Raw genomic sequence first — 15,340 nt, 5'->3', positions numbered from 1 at the left:
GCATGTTGCAGGGGCTGCTAAAAACACACAGAAACGCACTGAAAACTCGGCCAATCACAGCCCTTGCTGTCGAAAGCGCCGTCTGGTTCGACCGTGAAACGCCACAGCGGACTATGCTGCCCCCAAGCGGCTGCAGTTACTTACATTTCACCCAGCTGCGTGAATCACCTTGATCGTGAATGAAGTGTCAATTTTTAACTGGGACCCACTGTAGGCCTACTTAATGAGTGCCTATTTTCTTTTTATATAAACTAAACCGTCGGTCATTAAGAAACAATGATTGTGTCGTTATAGTTTTGTGTAACCCAGACATCAGCAACATAAGTCATTTTATGCATGCGGCCAATCACTCCTTGTGGCTGCCTGCACTTTCCCTGTCCTCATGACTGCAACTCGCGCTCTCTAGTGTTTTCCTACCCACTCCTCCCGGTACCTGCAGAGACGTTTGTGTTTATTAGCAGCATGTTCATCAGGTCCCGGGACACCAGCCTGCAGCCTCCATGTGAGCGATAAATGACAATTTCCTCATTATCAACACTGTACTTTCCCCCTCAGGGGATGAATAAAGTATATCTATCTATCCATCTATCTATCTATCTATCAATGCACATTATCAATTTGCGCCAGTGGGCTACACAACTATTATAAAATACATATAAGGACTGCTGCTGCCTATGAGCTGCCAACTGGAGCTGGCTGCAGGACGACTCAACCGCCATGAACAGTTTTTAATGTTCAATTAGACAATAACTACTCAAGACTCTGCACAAGTATAATTTTCGGATCAATTAGGGCAGGATTTGGGATTCGGGACAAGTGCTTGGATTTTGGGATTGTCCTGAATTGTATGTTTTTGCTAGTTTGCCACTCTTGCACTGCCGCTATAAGCATTGTTAGCTGTAAAGTACTTGTCAAAAAGAAATACAAACACCCAAAAAGAAAGATACTGTACCTAGGTCTGGACAGAGGGCTTGAAATCCGGGCCCTAGAAAAACTAGATGTACCGCATAGCGGTACAAAATATGACCGCCGCTCAGTCCTGCACATCCATTCCGCGAAAATAAATCCTATTAATGAATTTGTCTCCATCTTCTACTCCATCCCCCACTCTTGAAACTTTTGTGTATGCTTGTTTGGAATGTGTGTTTGCACACATTCCGCACACAACGTAGCCTACTGGCGCTGCAAAGGTGAATAGATTGGTTTCTGGGCCAAAAAATCTTTAACATTGTTATAAAACCTTTAAAATCTCTAAACAATCACAAGTAGGGCAGTTCATCACAGTCCATCCATTGCAACTGGACTGATGAAAGGTACACCTGTAGGCTACATTGTATTTGGGAAAAGCAGAAGGTAGCAGCATAATGTATTTATTTATTTATTATTAAACAAAACAATCCCTGTCAGTTCCATGCAGTTTTCAACAGCTATCAAGAAGAGAGGTCATGTCATGGATTTTTGTGAATGTTTCTTCTTCTACATATGCATAAGTTTAGTCATCTAGTTCAAATGATATTGAGCTTTATTGTCAATGCACAAATTAAATACCAGTAGTCTAAAACAAAATGCCGTTTTACCCAGTGGTGCAAATAATTGACATGTCCAAAAGGGCCTTCATGAAATGCGTTGCGAGACTGTTCATACACATTTTAACGGGCAAAGTTGAAGAGCTACTGTCCGTTATTGTTTGTGCAAATAATATGCTGATTCATGTTCCCTTGCATTTTGCAACCATGAGGTCCATGGTTAAGCTCAATCTTTTGACGCAATCTTTTATTTTCACCCAGCCTAGTCCATGGTAGGCGCCCGATAGAAATATTGTTTAATTTTGCGATTGAGATATCCACGCACTGGCGCCCCCCCTGCGACGTGTTCGCCCCCGGTTTTAGAGCTATTCTAAATGCAAAAATGCATAGAGCATAGCTGCCAACTCTCACGCATTGGCCGTGAGACACACGCATTTGATTACTTTCACACACTCACACGCCACACCCCCGATTTCTCACGCTGAAGTGTCGGTCAGATGCCTGAAAAATGAGTTTAACCTATCTATAGATCTACCTGTTGAGCCACGGTTATGCTTTCAGAGACGATGAGAGGGTTCAAGAGCACCCTCTGTTTGCGATGCTACTTCAGAAGCCATCCAGGCGCATTCCCCCCGCATTTCGCCGGCTTCAGGCGGGCCCGGAGTGGGTAATCGGGAGAATTCCCGGTGGGCCGCTTCACTTTTGGGCCGGTCAAGGGAAAAATATTAACATTTGCCACGTTAATCTCTTCTTTTAAAGTTGGCTACACACGTTCGCATCCTATGCCTAACACCGCAGACTCTGCATGGGTTGTTTTCCCCTCCCAAGAAGAGTTAATTGGTTGGGTCAATATAGCCCGTCTTTTCTAAAAAGTTTTCTCAGATACCAGCTGGGCCGGCCCTACCGTAGTGATAAGCCGCGTCAGGGAGGATGGATGGTAGAAAGAGGCCATGAGGGACTGGAAAGGCCAGGTAAAAAAGACGAAAAGTATTGGAAGAAAATGCTGCCAAATGTGCCAAGCTTCCAGATTTTTTTTGATGAGGACAGAATAAGTGGCAACTGGTAAATTAGCTATGATTATAGCGCCGTACAGCCTAATTATTGGGCTAATACTGGACGTTGTAGCGTTGTCAACCTATTCGCAAGCAACATATTAAATTAATTAAAAAAATTAGCCTTTTTGTATCATCCAATATGGCGATTCATAGACTTTGCAAATATTATGCAAATATTAAGATATTAGATAACAAAACTCAAGCTTGATCTGTGTATGCAGTAGCCTAGGCCTAAAAATAAAAGTAGCCTCTGAACAGCAGATCAGCCAGTCCCCCGCTGAAAATGATGAGCCTGAAATTAGCTATGACTACAGGGACAAGTAGAAAGGATAATAGAGTTAACCATATGAATTAAAATTATTTTATGTAAGAAAGAACAGTAGGATATGACAGCAGTAGGCTACATGATCAACCTATATGCCTTGTTTGCTCAGAAGTGGGTGTAGTAAAGGAGCAAATCACCAAACAACAACATGATAGCTGACCCATGCAGAAAAAAACATGTAAACAATAGTTCAATATGCCTCTTAGTGGAATTGTGGGATACATTTCAAATGCTTTATTTCTTCCTTCCTGTTTTTGTTAACCTATCAACTTATCCTTGTGGAATAGTGGAATATTGGTAGCCTATAATAAAAACTACAGGATAGTAAGAGCTGAAATGTTGCCTTATTCATCCAGTTTCCACCACCACTAAAAAAGTGGGCCGGTCTTGGGCCTGAAACTCCCGGGGTGAAAAGTGGCCCCACTCCGGCCCTGCGGTTTTCTCATAAAAGCTCATGAAACTGGGGGACGAATGCATCGCATGGATATCTACCTCTCAAAATGAAACCGTTCTGTGGAGCGCCTGCCATGTACCTCACAGTTGCAAACTGCAAGGGACATGAATCCGCCTATTTGCACGAACATACCAGATATCAGTGCATTATATTAGGCTACAATTTAAATGGACATTTTAAACACTATTTTTAAAAATGACAGACCTTTCTACCTCGCTAACTCAAAGTAAAGGCACATTCTTCCGGCTATTGCGCAAAAGCCTCTTGTTCTGATATAACAACTATACAATATAATACAATACAACAATACAATATAACGACTTGAGATATTTGCTGTTTACATCGGAATTGACGTCCAGTGTTATGGATCCATTTGTCTGCAACGCAACGTAGCCTACAACATTTTTTTTAGAAATACAGAAACAGCTTACTATGCTGACGAATGACGACTGCGCAACATGCAAGAATTTCCCTAACTCTCGGATGCGCATTAAAACGTATCTTAGTCATTTCCAACTTTTCACGCTGATGGTGCTCAAAATGCAACACACCCGTGTTCAAAGCAGGATCTATCTATTTAGATCCTATAGCAATGTATGGTTGGGGGAGCCATAGAAAAGTTGGAGAACCTGTGGCCTAAAACAATATTGGTGGTTGCAGGGTAGATTTGAAATGAAATGGGTCGCGATGGTCTGTCATTTTTAAAAAGTGGGTCCCCAGAAAAAAAGTTTGGGAAACACTGGATTAGATCCCTTTGATACCAATGTTAATTTAACTCTGGGACCCTGGTCCCAGGGATGGATTACTGCACGGCCCTTCTGGGCCCAGACCCAGGGGCCCAAGGTGTCAGGGGGCCCTGAAGCCCAAGCCTTTGCATGGAATCATTGCCTCAATATCAACACATCAGGATGTAGGCTATGAATCTGATTGAATTTAGTATTGGCCATCCCCAAAATGCACCAGAATACAGGAAATCACATCAAACAAATTAAAAAAATTCTGGGGGAGGACCCCCAAACCCCCTTATGTGACAATTAGTGGGGAGACCTTAATACACGTGGGCCCAGGGGCCCGAAAGTTCATAATCCATCCATGCCCGTCAGCCTACACCTGAGAACCACTGATGTACGTTTTTTTACTGTACGGTATAATGCTGAATGAGCCAAACAAAAATTTCCGCAGCAACATTTTGGTTGGCCCCACCAAATCTCACTCCAAGGTTTTTTAAAAAGTTGGCAGCCCTGATAGAGGGAGTTATGACAAAACCGTGACTGTTAACAAACTATAAGCTATATAAGGTAGGCCCTATGCTAGGCCTATTACACAACACAAATTGTCACTAGGCTGATGCTGGCGACCCAAATAAAATCTCCGTTGGAACCAATGGCTTACACCTTACAGTATCAAGCTGCCACCTCTTGGCGAAAAGTTAATAGTTTTGCATATCAGTAGTAATACATTTCACATAGCTGTGAATCACGGAAAGGGTGAATGAAGTGGACACTTCTAAATGGAACCCAACCCACTGTACAGTAGCTCAAGGTCTGTGGCTAAAGCAGCCATAATGAAAGCGTTATCATTGTTTGGATCCTTCACACACACGTGTTTTTTAATCGCATAGACTACAACTACCAAGCTGGAATCAAAGCACATCGACTCCCCTCTCACACCCTAAACACGCACTTCGAACAAACAAAAAGCGCCTCAGTCTCACGGAATAGCCATAGGCAAAACTGTATCTGACCGGTGTAACGTTGGTACTATATCATCCATTGCAAAGAATGATTTTTGTAGCACGTGCAACAAATATGTGTAGGTACAGCCCTGCCCTGAATACATCTCAACGTGCGATCTAAAACATCTGGTTTAAATGGAGATGTAGATCATCACGGGTGCGTTAATAAATCTACATTGCGGCGAGTTGACACAAATGATTCACTTTGACGAATTTATGTAGTTTCAGTTACTTTACTTTGAGCCATGCTCTTCCTTACTTGAATCACCTGAAAATAGAGGATTGAAGTAGCCTATATGGGTGTTTGGGAATGAACGTTGACTCAGATGATTTTTGAGACCTTGAGCAGAAATGTCCCAGCCCGGTGTTTAGGGTGCATCATAGACAGGTTATCTTTCAGGTAGCCTATATATTTTCCATTAAAAAACCATCACGTAGCGAACGTGTTGTGGCTAACTCACTTAGCTCCTGTTAGTAGCCTAGGTTATGGTCATAAGCAAATGAGATGACAGTCGAAAGATACAATTAGTGCTGTTATCGATTTGCTTGGTAGCCTATAAACGCATTTATGGTTTTCTACAAATACATCAATAATCAAATTGGCCTCCATCACTCAACCATGCTAACGGTAACATTATTTTACCTACGTTCTGCTATTGATAGGATTAACGTAGCCTACCTGCAGTAAAAAACAAGCATGTCCGATAAACATTCTCAGATTTATTTCGGCTTCAAGAGGAAATGGGAATTACATGTCATGCAGAAATCATCCTACCCTTAGACGTTCTCTGCGGTAAACTACTGTAGCCTACAGTCTTGTCCTTGTAGGAAGCATAGTGTCTTTCCAACCCACTTTAGATTAACTTCCAACAAAATTACGTCTCACTGCAACGATGCGCCATCTAGTGGACAAACGACTACTTATCACCAATACTGGCCATGATGATGATGATGAATATTTATTTTGGCTTTCTTTTAATCCTACTGAATTTGTAATTATGTATCGACCGTTCTAATACTGATAGTATGTGGGTGCCTGTGTGTGTGTGTGCATGTGTATATGTGTGCACCACCATCTACAGGCCAATGAGTGTACAGTCACTAAATGTACACATAACTTAATTTTTTAGACCCCCCCATGGATGAAATTCTACGAAACTTGGCATACCCCCAGAGAATGTCAGGTTAATCATACACATAAAATTTGGTGCAGTTCTTAACGTCTTTACTGAAGAGAGGGGCGATTAAAGCAGAATGATATTGCATTTTCATTTTTTACCGGGGGGGGTGCAAATCACAAATGAGTGATTATGGGCTAGGTTGATGTGGGCCCTTGAGGAGGGTTGATCTTAATGTCATGCAAATGAGGACCATTGTGTTCCCCTCCCATGGATTCAGGGAGAAAGTAGGCAAACTTTCTTGCATGATTTCTCAGCTTGTAGCTGAGAATAACTCAAAATGCCTCAAAACGCTCTTGTGACCCTCAATTCCATGCCTGGTCACATATAATGATTATGATGACACCCAATGGGCCTGCCTTGCATTGCGCCCCCACCTGGCCAAGCAAGTAAATGTTGCAGGAAATAAAATATAAAAACAAATAGCACACGCATCAAATATGTACATTTCACAAACGCACCACGTCGGTGCTTTGTTGGATTCCGACATGTCACGGGTTGCGGCCCGCAGGTGCTCGGGCCCGCCATTGGCGCTTGCGGCTATATTTATGTTTGCAACTTTAATGCCATTTAACAGTCTGGTTAAATGCACACTGTAGGTGCACACTTTAATGCTATTTGTTACTTGATGTCACAAGTGTCAACAGTATTTCTATTTTCACTTGGATGTATGTGCGGGACTATGCCGAAAAGGGTTTCAGGTTTACAAAACAGAGCAAACAGATTCAGACCAGTCCAACAGTGGAAGGTGTGTAAGGAAAAGGGACAGTTACCTAACAAGCTTATGGGCTATCTCAATGCTACATGATCATGTAGTTGAGGGACACTGAGCCTCACCCTGTCAATCGATGTTATAAATATATTACATCAGAAGTATTCTTCTGTGGACATCCTGTGGATAGGATGGGACTGAATCAATGAGTAAAACTTTAAACAATGACTAAGGACATTTCACTGAGGTGCCAAATAAAGCTTAAGCTATGTTTGACATTGATAACCTCCAACTATTTTTACACTGAGGTGGAAAGCCAGGTAGAGACACAGGAAGTAAAATGGTTATAGAAAAAGTGATGACCTACTTGTGATAAATCTGCTGATCATTCATTCTGGAGGTTGTAAAAGGGTCTTGAATGAAAGGCTTTAATGGACCCAAAGAAGCAAACAGTTCAGGTAATGACCCTGGTTGGCAGAATGATGGCCTTTTGGCCATGGAGTTCCATGGTTCACTGTGTGTTATTAGTGGGTAGACTGGGATGACAGTCAAAAGAGAAAATGATGGTGCTCGGTATAACCGCGTTTCACAAATACACCATCAACCAAGTTAGCCTCCACCACTCAACTAATGCTAACATTATTTTACTGTCGGGTGTAATGTTAAGCTGGAAAGACAAAACTGGAAATTTAGAAGAAGGATCAGTGTTTGGCTTTCCTTTACTTAAAAGTTATCTATGTCTTGTTACGCTGTTTCTAAGCTAGAACATCTTTTGTCACATACAGCAAACATCTCATGAATCGTTAGCTTCCTGTCCCCTGACTATGCTGTAAAGATCACTGTCCACCGCCTGGACCATGAAACATAAACTGTTCCAGCCAATCACAGACGAGATGCACCTTGATGACAGTTTCAGTGACACGGGAGGGAGGGGTGAACTCATCAACAGAAGTGACGTCTCCCCACCGTGCTTAGAGAACCTTTAATTTAAAAATAATTATCGCCGTTATAAATGCTGATATCGATAGATTGGCAAATGGCTAAGCTGTCACTGTGAACTCCAGATTTGCCACTTTGTTTTGAAAAGTTATGTCCCTGATATAGTTGTCATTTTTAGGATTTGCTTTGAGCTTTGATTTGATAAAAAAAAAAAAATAGGGAGGAGGTGGGAGATACCATTTCACATTAAACAAATAACACAAATAACTAAACAAGAAAAACATAATAATCTATTTGCATGGTACCATTATCTTTCTCAGTATATTCTCTCTGTTCTTAGAATATGATCTTTCTAGGGATATATATATTTTTTTACAATAGTTCCACGCAAGAAAGATAAGTTACAAGTCTGGATGATGTCCAAAGAAAACAAGTGAGTAGCTCTCTGTTTGGCTGACCTCCTGTTTGGAATTATATTATACTTCACACTGGCACAGGAGGAAATTATATTATATATTCCATTCCATGCACACCTCACTTTAAAACTATTCCAACAGATGGTCAAAGCCAAGAGTTTTATAATTTATGGGCCCCAGTGACCAGGTTAAAGAGGTTTCAGGGGACACAGCGAGTAACTAGCTTTGACCTTGACCGTCCATCAGACCACAAGAAAAAAAAAATGTCATGGGTTCATGGCTATCAGTCTCGTGACTGGATTGAATCTGGGCCTCCCTTAACCGGGATATTGCACCATGAGATGCTATCAGGGCCCTGTTGTCAGTAGCCATCATAAACAGCATGTGTCAATGCTAAACAGTTGGCGTGTGCTTCAATCAGCATCGTGAAAGGAGGCAACACAGACAATGACATGTAGCGTTGTTGAGGGGTAAACAAACAGATTTTTGGGTGTCAACATCACCCAAATGTCTCTGCCCCCCCCCCCCACCTCTCCTGCAGGAGCCATACAAAAGAGAGGCACAGTGGCACCCAAGAGAGACACACCCTTTATAGCCAAATGAATTGTGCCAGTGTCTCTAAACAGCTGCAATAGAGACAGAGAGCAAGAGTTAGGGAAGGAAGTAAAGTTAAAGATACTCTATACAAAGCAAGAGAAGAAAAGGAGGACACAAATTTTGAAACTGGATGTTCAACAAGGACTGACAGGTAAACCCTTTCTATTCTTTGTGTTAAACTTTCTACCTGTGAAAAGGAGTTATGGTGGTAACTTTGCTGTGTACCTTGGGGGGACAAGTCCCCTGATCATGCTTTTACGAATGTTGTTTTATCTGGTATACAACTAGATGTACCGCAGAGCGGTACAAAAAAATTACCGCTGCCCAGTCCAGCACATTTTTTCCACAAAAATAAGTCTCGCTTGTCAAATTGTGTTAATTTCCTACTTTGTTCCTTTTGTGTGTGTTTGTAATTGAGTGTGTGCAGAGTGTGTGGTTGTTTTTCTGTATATGTGTTTTGTGTGTGTGTGTGTGTGTGTGCTTGTGTTTGTGTATGTAGGTGTGTTTGTATGGGTACATGTGTGTGTGTGTATGTGTGTTTATGTGTTTGTGCGCGTCGTGTGTGTGCATGTATGTGTGTGTGCATGTGTAGTGTGTGTGTGTTTACGTGTCTTTGTGTGTGTGTGTGTGTTTTTATGTCAAGTCAAGTCAGTTTTTTGCCTTGCACTACTCCACTTGCACTACTCCACTTGTACACTTTGCAACTTGTTGTTGTTGTCCTGTTGTTCTGAAAACACAACACTTCTGCTGCTCTTACATAACTTGCACCACTATGCCACTTGCTTACTTAGGTCAAACAGAACTACCTCAGCCATTTATTGGCCTGACTTTGCACTATTATATTGACTGTCTATGCACAATTGCACAATTTCAACCCAATTTTGCTGCTCTTATTTCTTCATTGTATGTGCCTTCTTATTTACTTTTTATTGTTTACTTGAATGTTATGTTTGTCTGTGGACTTAATTGGTAAAATATGTCTTGTCTTCACCGTGGGATAGTGAGAAACGTAATTTCGATCTCTTTGTATGTCTTGGCATGTGAAGAAATTGACAATAAAGCCCATTACAGATAGTTTCGATGGGTCATTAGCATCATATGACGACTAGTTTCGATGGGCAATTCATTTGAATAATGTGTGCATGTCTTGTTATTGACTGATGGCAGGTACCTGGTACCTTATAAGAGGTTTAATGTACACTATGGGTCTAGAAAGCGCCTTAGACCACTACAACACACTCAGATCAGTGACCGTGACAGGGGGAGGGTTGATCTTAATGTCATGCAAATGAGGACCATTGTGTTCCCCTCCCATGGATTCAGGGAGAAAGTAGGCAAACTTTCTTGCATGATTTCTCAGCTTGTAGCTGAGAATAACTCAAAATGCCTCAAAACGCACTTGTGACCCTCAATTCCATGCCTGGTCACATATAATGATTATGATGACACCCAATGGGCCTGCCTTGCATTGCGCCCCCACCTGGCCAAGCAAGTAAATGTGGCAGGAAATAAAATATAAAAACAAATAGCACACGCATCAAATATGTACATTTCACAAACGCACCACGTCGGTGCTTTGTTGGATTCCGACATGTCACGGGTTGCGGCCCGCAGGAGCTCGGGCCCGCCATTGGCGCTTGCGGCTATATTTATGTTTGCAACTTTAATGCCATTTAACAGTCTGGTTAAATGCACACTGTATGTGCACACTTTAATGCTATTTGTTACTTGATGTCACAAGTGTCAACAGTATTTCTATTTTCACTTGGATGTATGTGCGGGACTATGCCGAAAAGGGTTTCAGGTTTACAAAACAGAGCAAACAGATTCAGACCAGTCCAACAGTGGAAGGTGTGTAAGGAAAAGGGACAGTTACCTAACAAGCTTATGGGCTATCTCAATGCTACATGATCATGTAGTTGAGGGACACTGAGCCTCACCCTGTCAATCGATGTTATAAATATATTACATCAGAAGTATTCTTCTGTGGACATCCTGTGGATAGGATGGGACTGAATCAATGAGTAAAACTTTAAACAATGACTAAGGACATTTCACTGAGGTGCCAAATAAAGCTTAAGCTATGTTTGACATTGATAACCTCCAACTATTTTTACACTGAGGTGGAAAGCCAGGTAGAGACACAGGAAGTAAAATGGTTACAGAAAAAGTGTTGACCTACTTGTGATAAATCTGCTGATCATTCATTCTGGAGGTTGTAAAAGGGTCTTGAATGAAAGGCTTTAATGGACCCAAAGAAGCAAACAGTTCAGGTAATGACCCTGGTTGGCAGAATGATGGCCTTTTGGCCATGGAGTTCCATGGTTCACTGTGTGTTATTAGTGGGTAGACAAAGGGAGCTTTGGTTTAGTTGGAAAGTTTGGAGATGCCAGCAGGTATAAGTTTTTCAATTGATTAATAAACAGGTTGTGTGATTGAACTAGGCTAATCATTGGTTGGATTCACTACTTTAGTTTATCATATTTTAGTTTTTGTCATTGGAAGAATTTGAATTCAGTTTCTTTGCTGCGATGAACTGAACCCATGTCTACTGGAATAAAACATAAGAATCTTTTGAAACCTGTGGGGCATCTGCATGAAATGACTTATTGGAAGGCACCAATCCACCACCTAGATAGATAGATACTTTATTGATCCCCAGGGGAAATTCAAGACATCCTGTGGATATTTCCCCTGGGGATCAATAAAGTATCTATCTATCTATCTATCTATCTATCTATCTACCACACAGAGCATTAGGGTTTGTTTACCATGAATATGCGCGCATGCATAAAGAATAACTACCACTCTTTGACTATCTATATACTTACTGATTCTTATATCAATGTTAATGTCTATGTACTTAGAGAGATTCACACTGAGGGGTTAAGGGTCCTTATTAAGTGTGATTTTCTTAATTAGTTTCTTCAAGTGATGCATTCATTCAACATTTGACTTGTGTTGTCAGAATAAAATCTGTTGGGAAATTGTACTAAACGGCACCGACAATCAAAAAATCCAGTGGAAACTAGATGGCAGAAGTGTGTAGGCCAATCTGCCCAGCAGTTTTTTCTACTTTGTCTTACAAAGGTCTTACCGGTAATTACCTTAGAGAGAACAATTGACCTGTCGCTAAGCGCCACCCTTAAAGGCACACTATGCAGGTTTTTTAGCTTAATATGTAAGTTTTTTAGCTTAATTTACCTTCATTTAACAGCTTCAGAGTCATTGAAATGGTTATATGACTTTTTTCGGGTTGAATGGTGGCCGTCTCGCTTCCCCCTAGCGCCTGTGAGCAGAAAAACCACCCTTGCAACTGTGGGCCGGCGGGCCGACGGCCTCAGTGTCAGGAAGTATAACGAGTGTAACGAATTGCTTTACTGCATTCAAATACACATACACGCCAGGCACCGGCTAGAAAAAGGTAGCGATGGAGTTTCTCAGACATTCGTCATGACAAAGCCAGCGAAAAAGAAGCAAAAACCGAGAAAACAGTAAGGAAATTGCCAATACTGCATAGTTTACCTTTAGAACGCTGATGAGCCAATGACAGTCCAGCCTCAACGGGACTCGGACATCAGCTCGGACAACTCCATAGGAAACAACAGGGAGGAGGCATAAAGTTACACATTAATGGTTATTTATGGAGTTTATTAACTCAAAAAACCCCGACGGATAACCATGGTCAAACGTTTTGCAGGGGGACGTGTAATACTGATAGCCGGTACCCCGAGAGGCTAGAAAACGGGTATATTTTCATCAACAGTAGAAGCTAGCCTACAGGACGTCTCTCGCGTTTGCAACAGCTCGACGTAATGTACTGTAGGCTACTAAGCCAACAACGTGGGCACAGGTTCCCTGTTAAATCCCAAGATGAAAATGCTCATTAACCAACTACTATATTCTTACTACATCACATATTAACGTAACCTAACATATCTTAGTATCAATCTTCCACTAGCTAGCTAGCATTAACGTCAGTGGTTTTTGCACAGTGATTTGCACGGCTACTCGCCACAACTGCTTGTCACCTTGTATGTATTCTAAAGTTTTGAATACACCCCTCCATAGCATAATTAAGTCCCTTTTGAGAGCTTCTGGAGGAAAGTAAATCCTTTTTCGACCAAAACGTCCTCAAAGCCTGCTTTCATATACTGTCAGCTGTCATTGTCCACAATGTATTTCTAATCAAGTCTTTTTTTTGTTCGAGTTTTCACACGGTAACAATGGGGGGCGGGGCTTAGCGACAGGTCAATTGAAAAAAAGTGTACGCTTTGGCTTGATATTATTTCTTTCTTGTTTTTTTTTTTTTTAAGGACTGCCTAAGTTCCAATTAAATTGACCTCCGCACTTTAGTAAACTTTGGAATGATCCCATACTGAGATGTAAAACATCGGAATGATCTGATTTTAGGGTCCTGCTACCATGACAACAGAATTTGCAAGGTTTATTTATCTCTAAATATTTATGCCCGGCTAGAGTGTCTAGTGTCTGAACTATGAGTCTGTGTTTGAGTTTTCATCTTCTCACTTACTCTCTGTTGTATCCCCAGGTGAAATCCCGCATTTGGAAAATGGTCCGCTCTTTACAGAGGTGGCTCAGTGACTACCTGGCAGAGCGCCGGCTTTGCAAAAGCCGTTTGGTGACCAAAGATGGCCACTGCAACATTGAGTATGGAAACATTAAATATCAGAACCATTTAGCCTATGTTCTCGATCTCTGGACAACAATTGTGGAAATTCGTTGGCGTTTCATTCTCATCTTATATGTGGCTTCCTTCTCAATGAGCTGGTTCATTTTTGGTTTGATTTGGTACTGGATTGCCCGAGACAACGGAGATCTGAAATGGCAGAACCCACCAAATGGCCACATGCCATGTGTGGACAATGTCTATGGTATGACCTCGGCGTTCCTCTTCTCGCTAGAGACCCAGACCACCATAGGGTATGGAGTACGTGTCATCACTCCACTGTGTCCAGGCGCTGTTGCCCTCATCATCATACAGTCCATCATAGGTGGACTTATCAGCTGCTTTTGGTGTGGTGTTGTCATGACCAAGATCGCTCTTCCCAAGAAGAGGGCCAAAACCATCAACTTCAGTGAGTCAGCTGTCATTTGTCCTAAGAATGGTACACTGTGTCTTCAAATCCGTGTGGCTAACCTTCGCAAGACCCTCATGATTGGTAGCCAGATCTACGGCAAGTTGCTGCGGACAACCATAACCCCTGAAGGGGAGGCCATTATTTTAGACCAGGTCAATATCGATTTCATGGTTGAGTCTGGAAAAGACAATCTGTTTTTTGTCTGTCCCTTGACTCTTTATCATGTCATTGACAAGTCCAGCCCATTCTTTGTAATGGCGATGGATACACTACATCAGCAGGACTTTGAGCTGGTTGTCTTCTTGGATGCCACAGCAGAGTCCACTAGCTCCTCTTGTCAGGTCAGAACTTCATATATCCCACAGGAGATTATGTGGGGCTACAAGTTCCAATCCATTATCTCCCGGAGGAAGGATGGGAGATACCATGTAGACTTCTCCAACTTTTCCAAGGTGATGCCTGTGCCAACTGCACACTGTGGCTACTGCTTTCACAATGAGAAGGGCCACCATCACTATAGCAGGAATTGGACTGAAACCCCGGGATTTGAGGTCATTGACATCAATGAACTAGATCATGTCACCAAAATGTGAACTTCATATACATATGTCTGGAGTTGTATCAATACATATGTCTGGAGTTGTATCAATTACTGGACTCATTTGACTTCTACAAAAAACTGGACACATTTGACTTCTACAAAACTAGAAATCCATTTGAGGTCAATAAGGCCTTTCTTCATGTCATTTGCAGTGTTTCTGAAATTTGTTTCACAATGTCAGATTTTCCTCAATGTACAGATTTTACAATCAATGGTCTCCTACATGATAAATCAATATGTGCTTTTCAAGAAAATGAAAAAGGGTGCTTCTATAATTTAAAACTGTGGTGTGAACTGATGTATTTATACTTTCAACTCTTTGTAAAAATTGTACATACTAAATAAATATATTGTTTCATTCAACATTCATTGGTTGATCAGTGATCAGTAAAAGTATTGTAGGCAAGATGCCTTTGGCTTGCATTCTGTGAAGCCGGTATAAAACATGCACTTAACAGTTCATCTACACATCAAGTAAAGCATATTTTCACCGAGTGCAAATGCGTGAAGGCTATGCTAGATTTTAGTAAAGCATGGTTTAAGAATGACTATTCCATACGGTCTTGCAAGCAGCCTCCTTCAAATGCGCCGTTGAATGCCAAAATACCGATGCATTTATTTGACATATCGCGCGTTGCGCCGTTAAAGGGAATGACAGATGTCATTCTCATTGGTTTAAAATGATGTTACGCCCCAAACA

General features: G+C 41.6%; 1 protein-coding gene across 1 annotated transcript; it reads left to right on the top strand.

Annotated features, from left to right (window-relative positions):
• Positions 1–8,936: 8,936 nt before the first annotated feature.
• On the top strand, positions 8,937–15,003 carry LOC143121889 (ATP-sensitive inward rectifier potassium channel 1-like). The gene is made up of 2 exons (XM_076282550.1): positions 8,937–9,088; positions 13,490–15,003. Exon 2 carries the CDS (start codon positions 13,511–13,513, stop codon positions 14,630–14,632), a length of 1,122 nt encoding a protein of 373 aa, XP_076138665.1. The 5' UTR covers positions 8,937–9,088; positions 13,490–13,510; the 3' UTR covers positions 14,633–15,003.
• The last annotated feature ends 337 nt before the right edge of the window (positions 15,004–15,340 follow it).

Source organism: Alosa pseudoharengus, unplaced genomic scaffold (assembly GCF_046254945.1).
Source record: "Alosa pseudoharengus isolate Yale_2024_CS ecotype anadromous, Long Island Sound unplaced genomic scaffold, YU_APseudo_1.1 YU_APseudo_1.1_scf_13, whole genome shotgun sequence".
Taxonomy (NCBI): Eukaryota; Metazoa; Chordata; class Actinopteri; order Clupeiformes; family Clupeidae; genus Alosa; species Alosa pseudoharengus.
The sequence above is the reverse complement of the archived record's forward strand: the minus strand, read 5'-3'. Positions and strand labels throughout refer to the sequence as shown.

Bases quoted from the DNA above. Each gene is read 5' to 3' on its own strand.
- LOC143121889 (XM_076282550.1), top strand. From the start codon at position 13,511: ATGGTCCGCTCTTTACAGAGGTGGCTCAGTGACTACCTGGCAGAGCGC.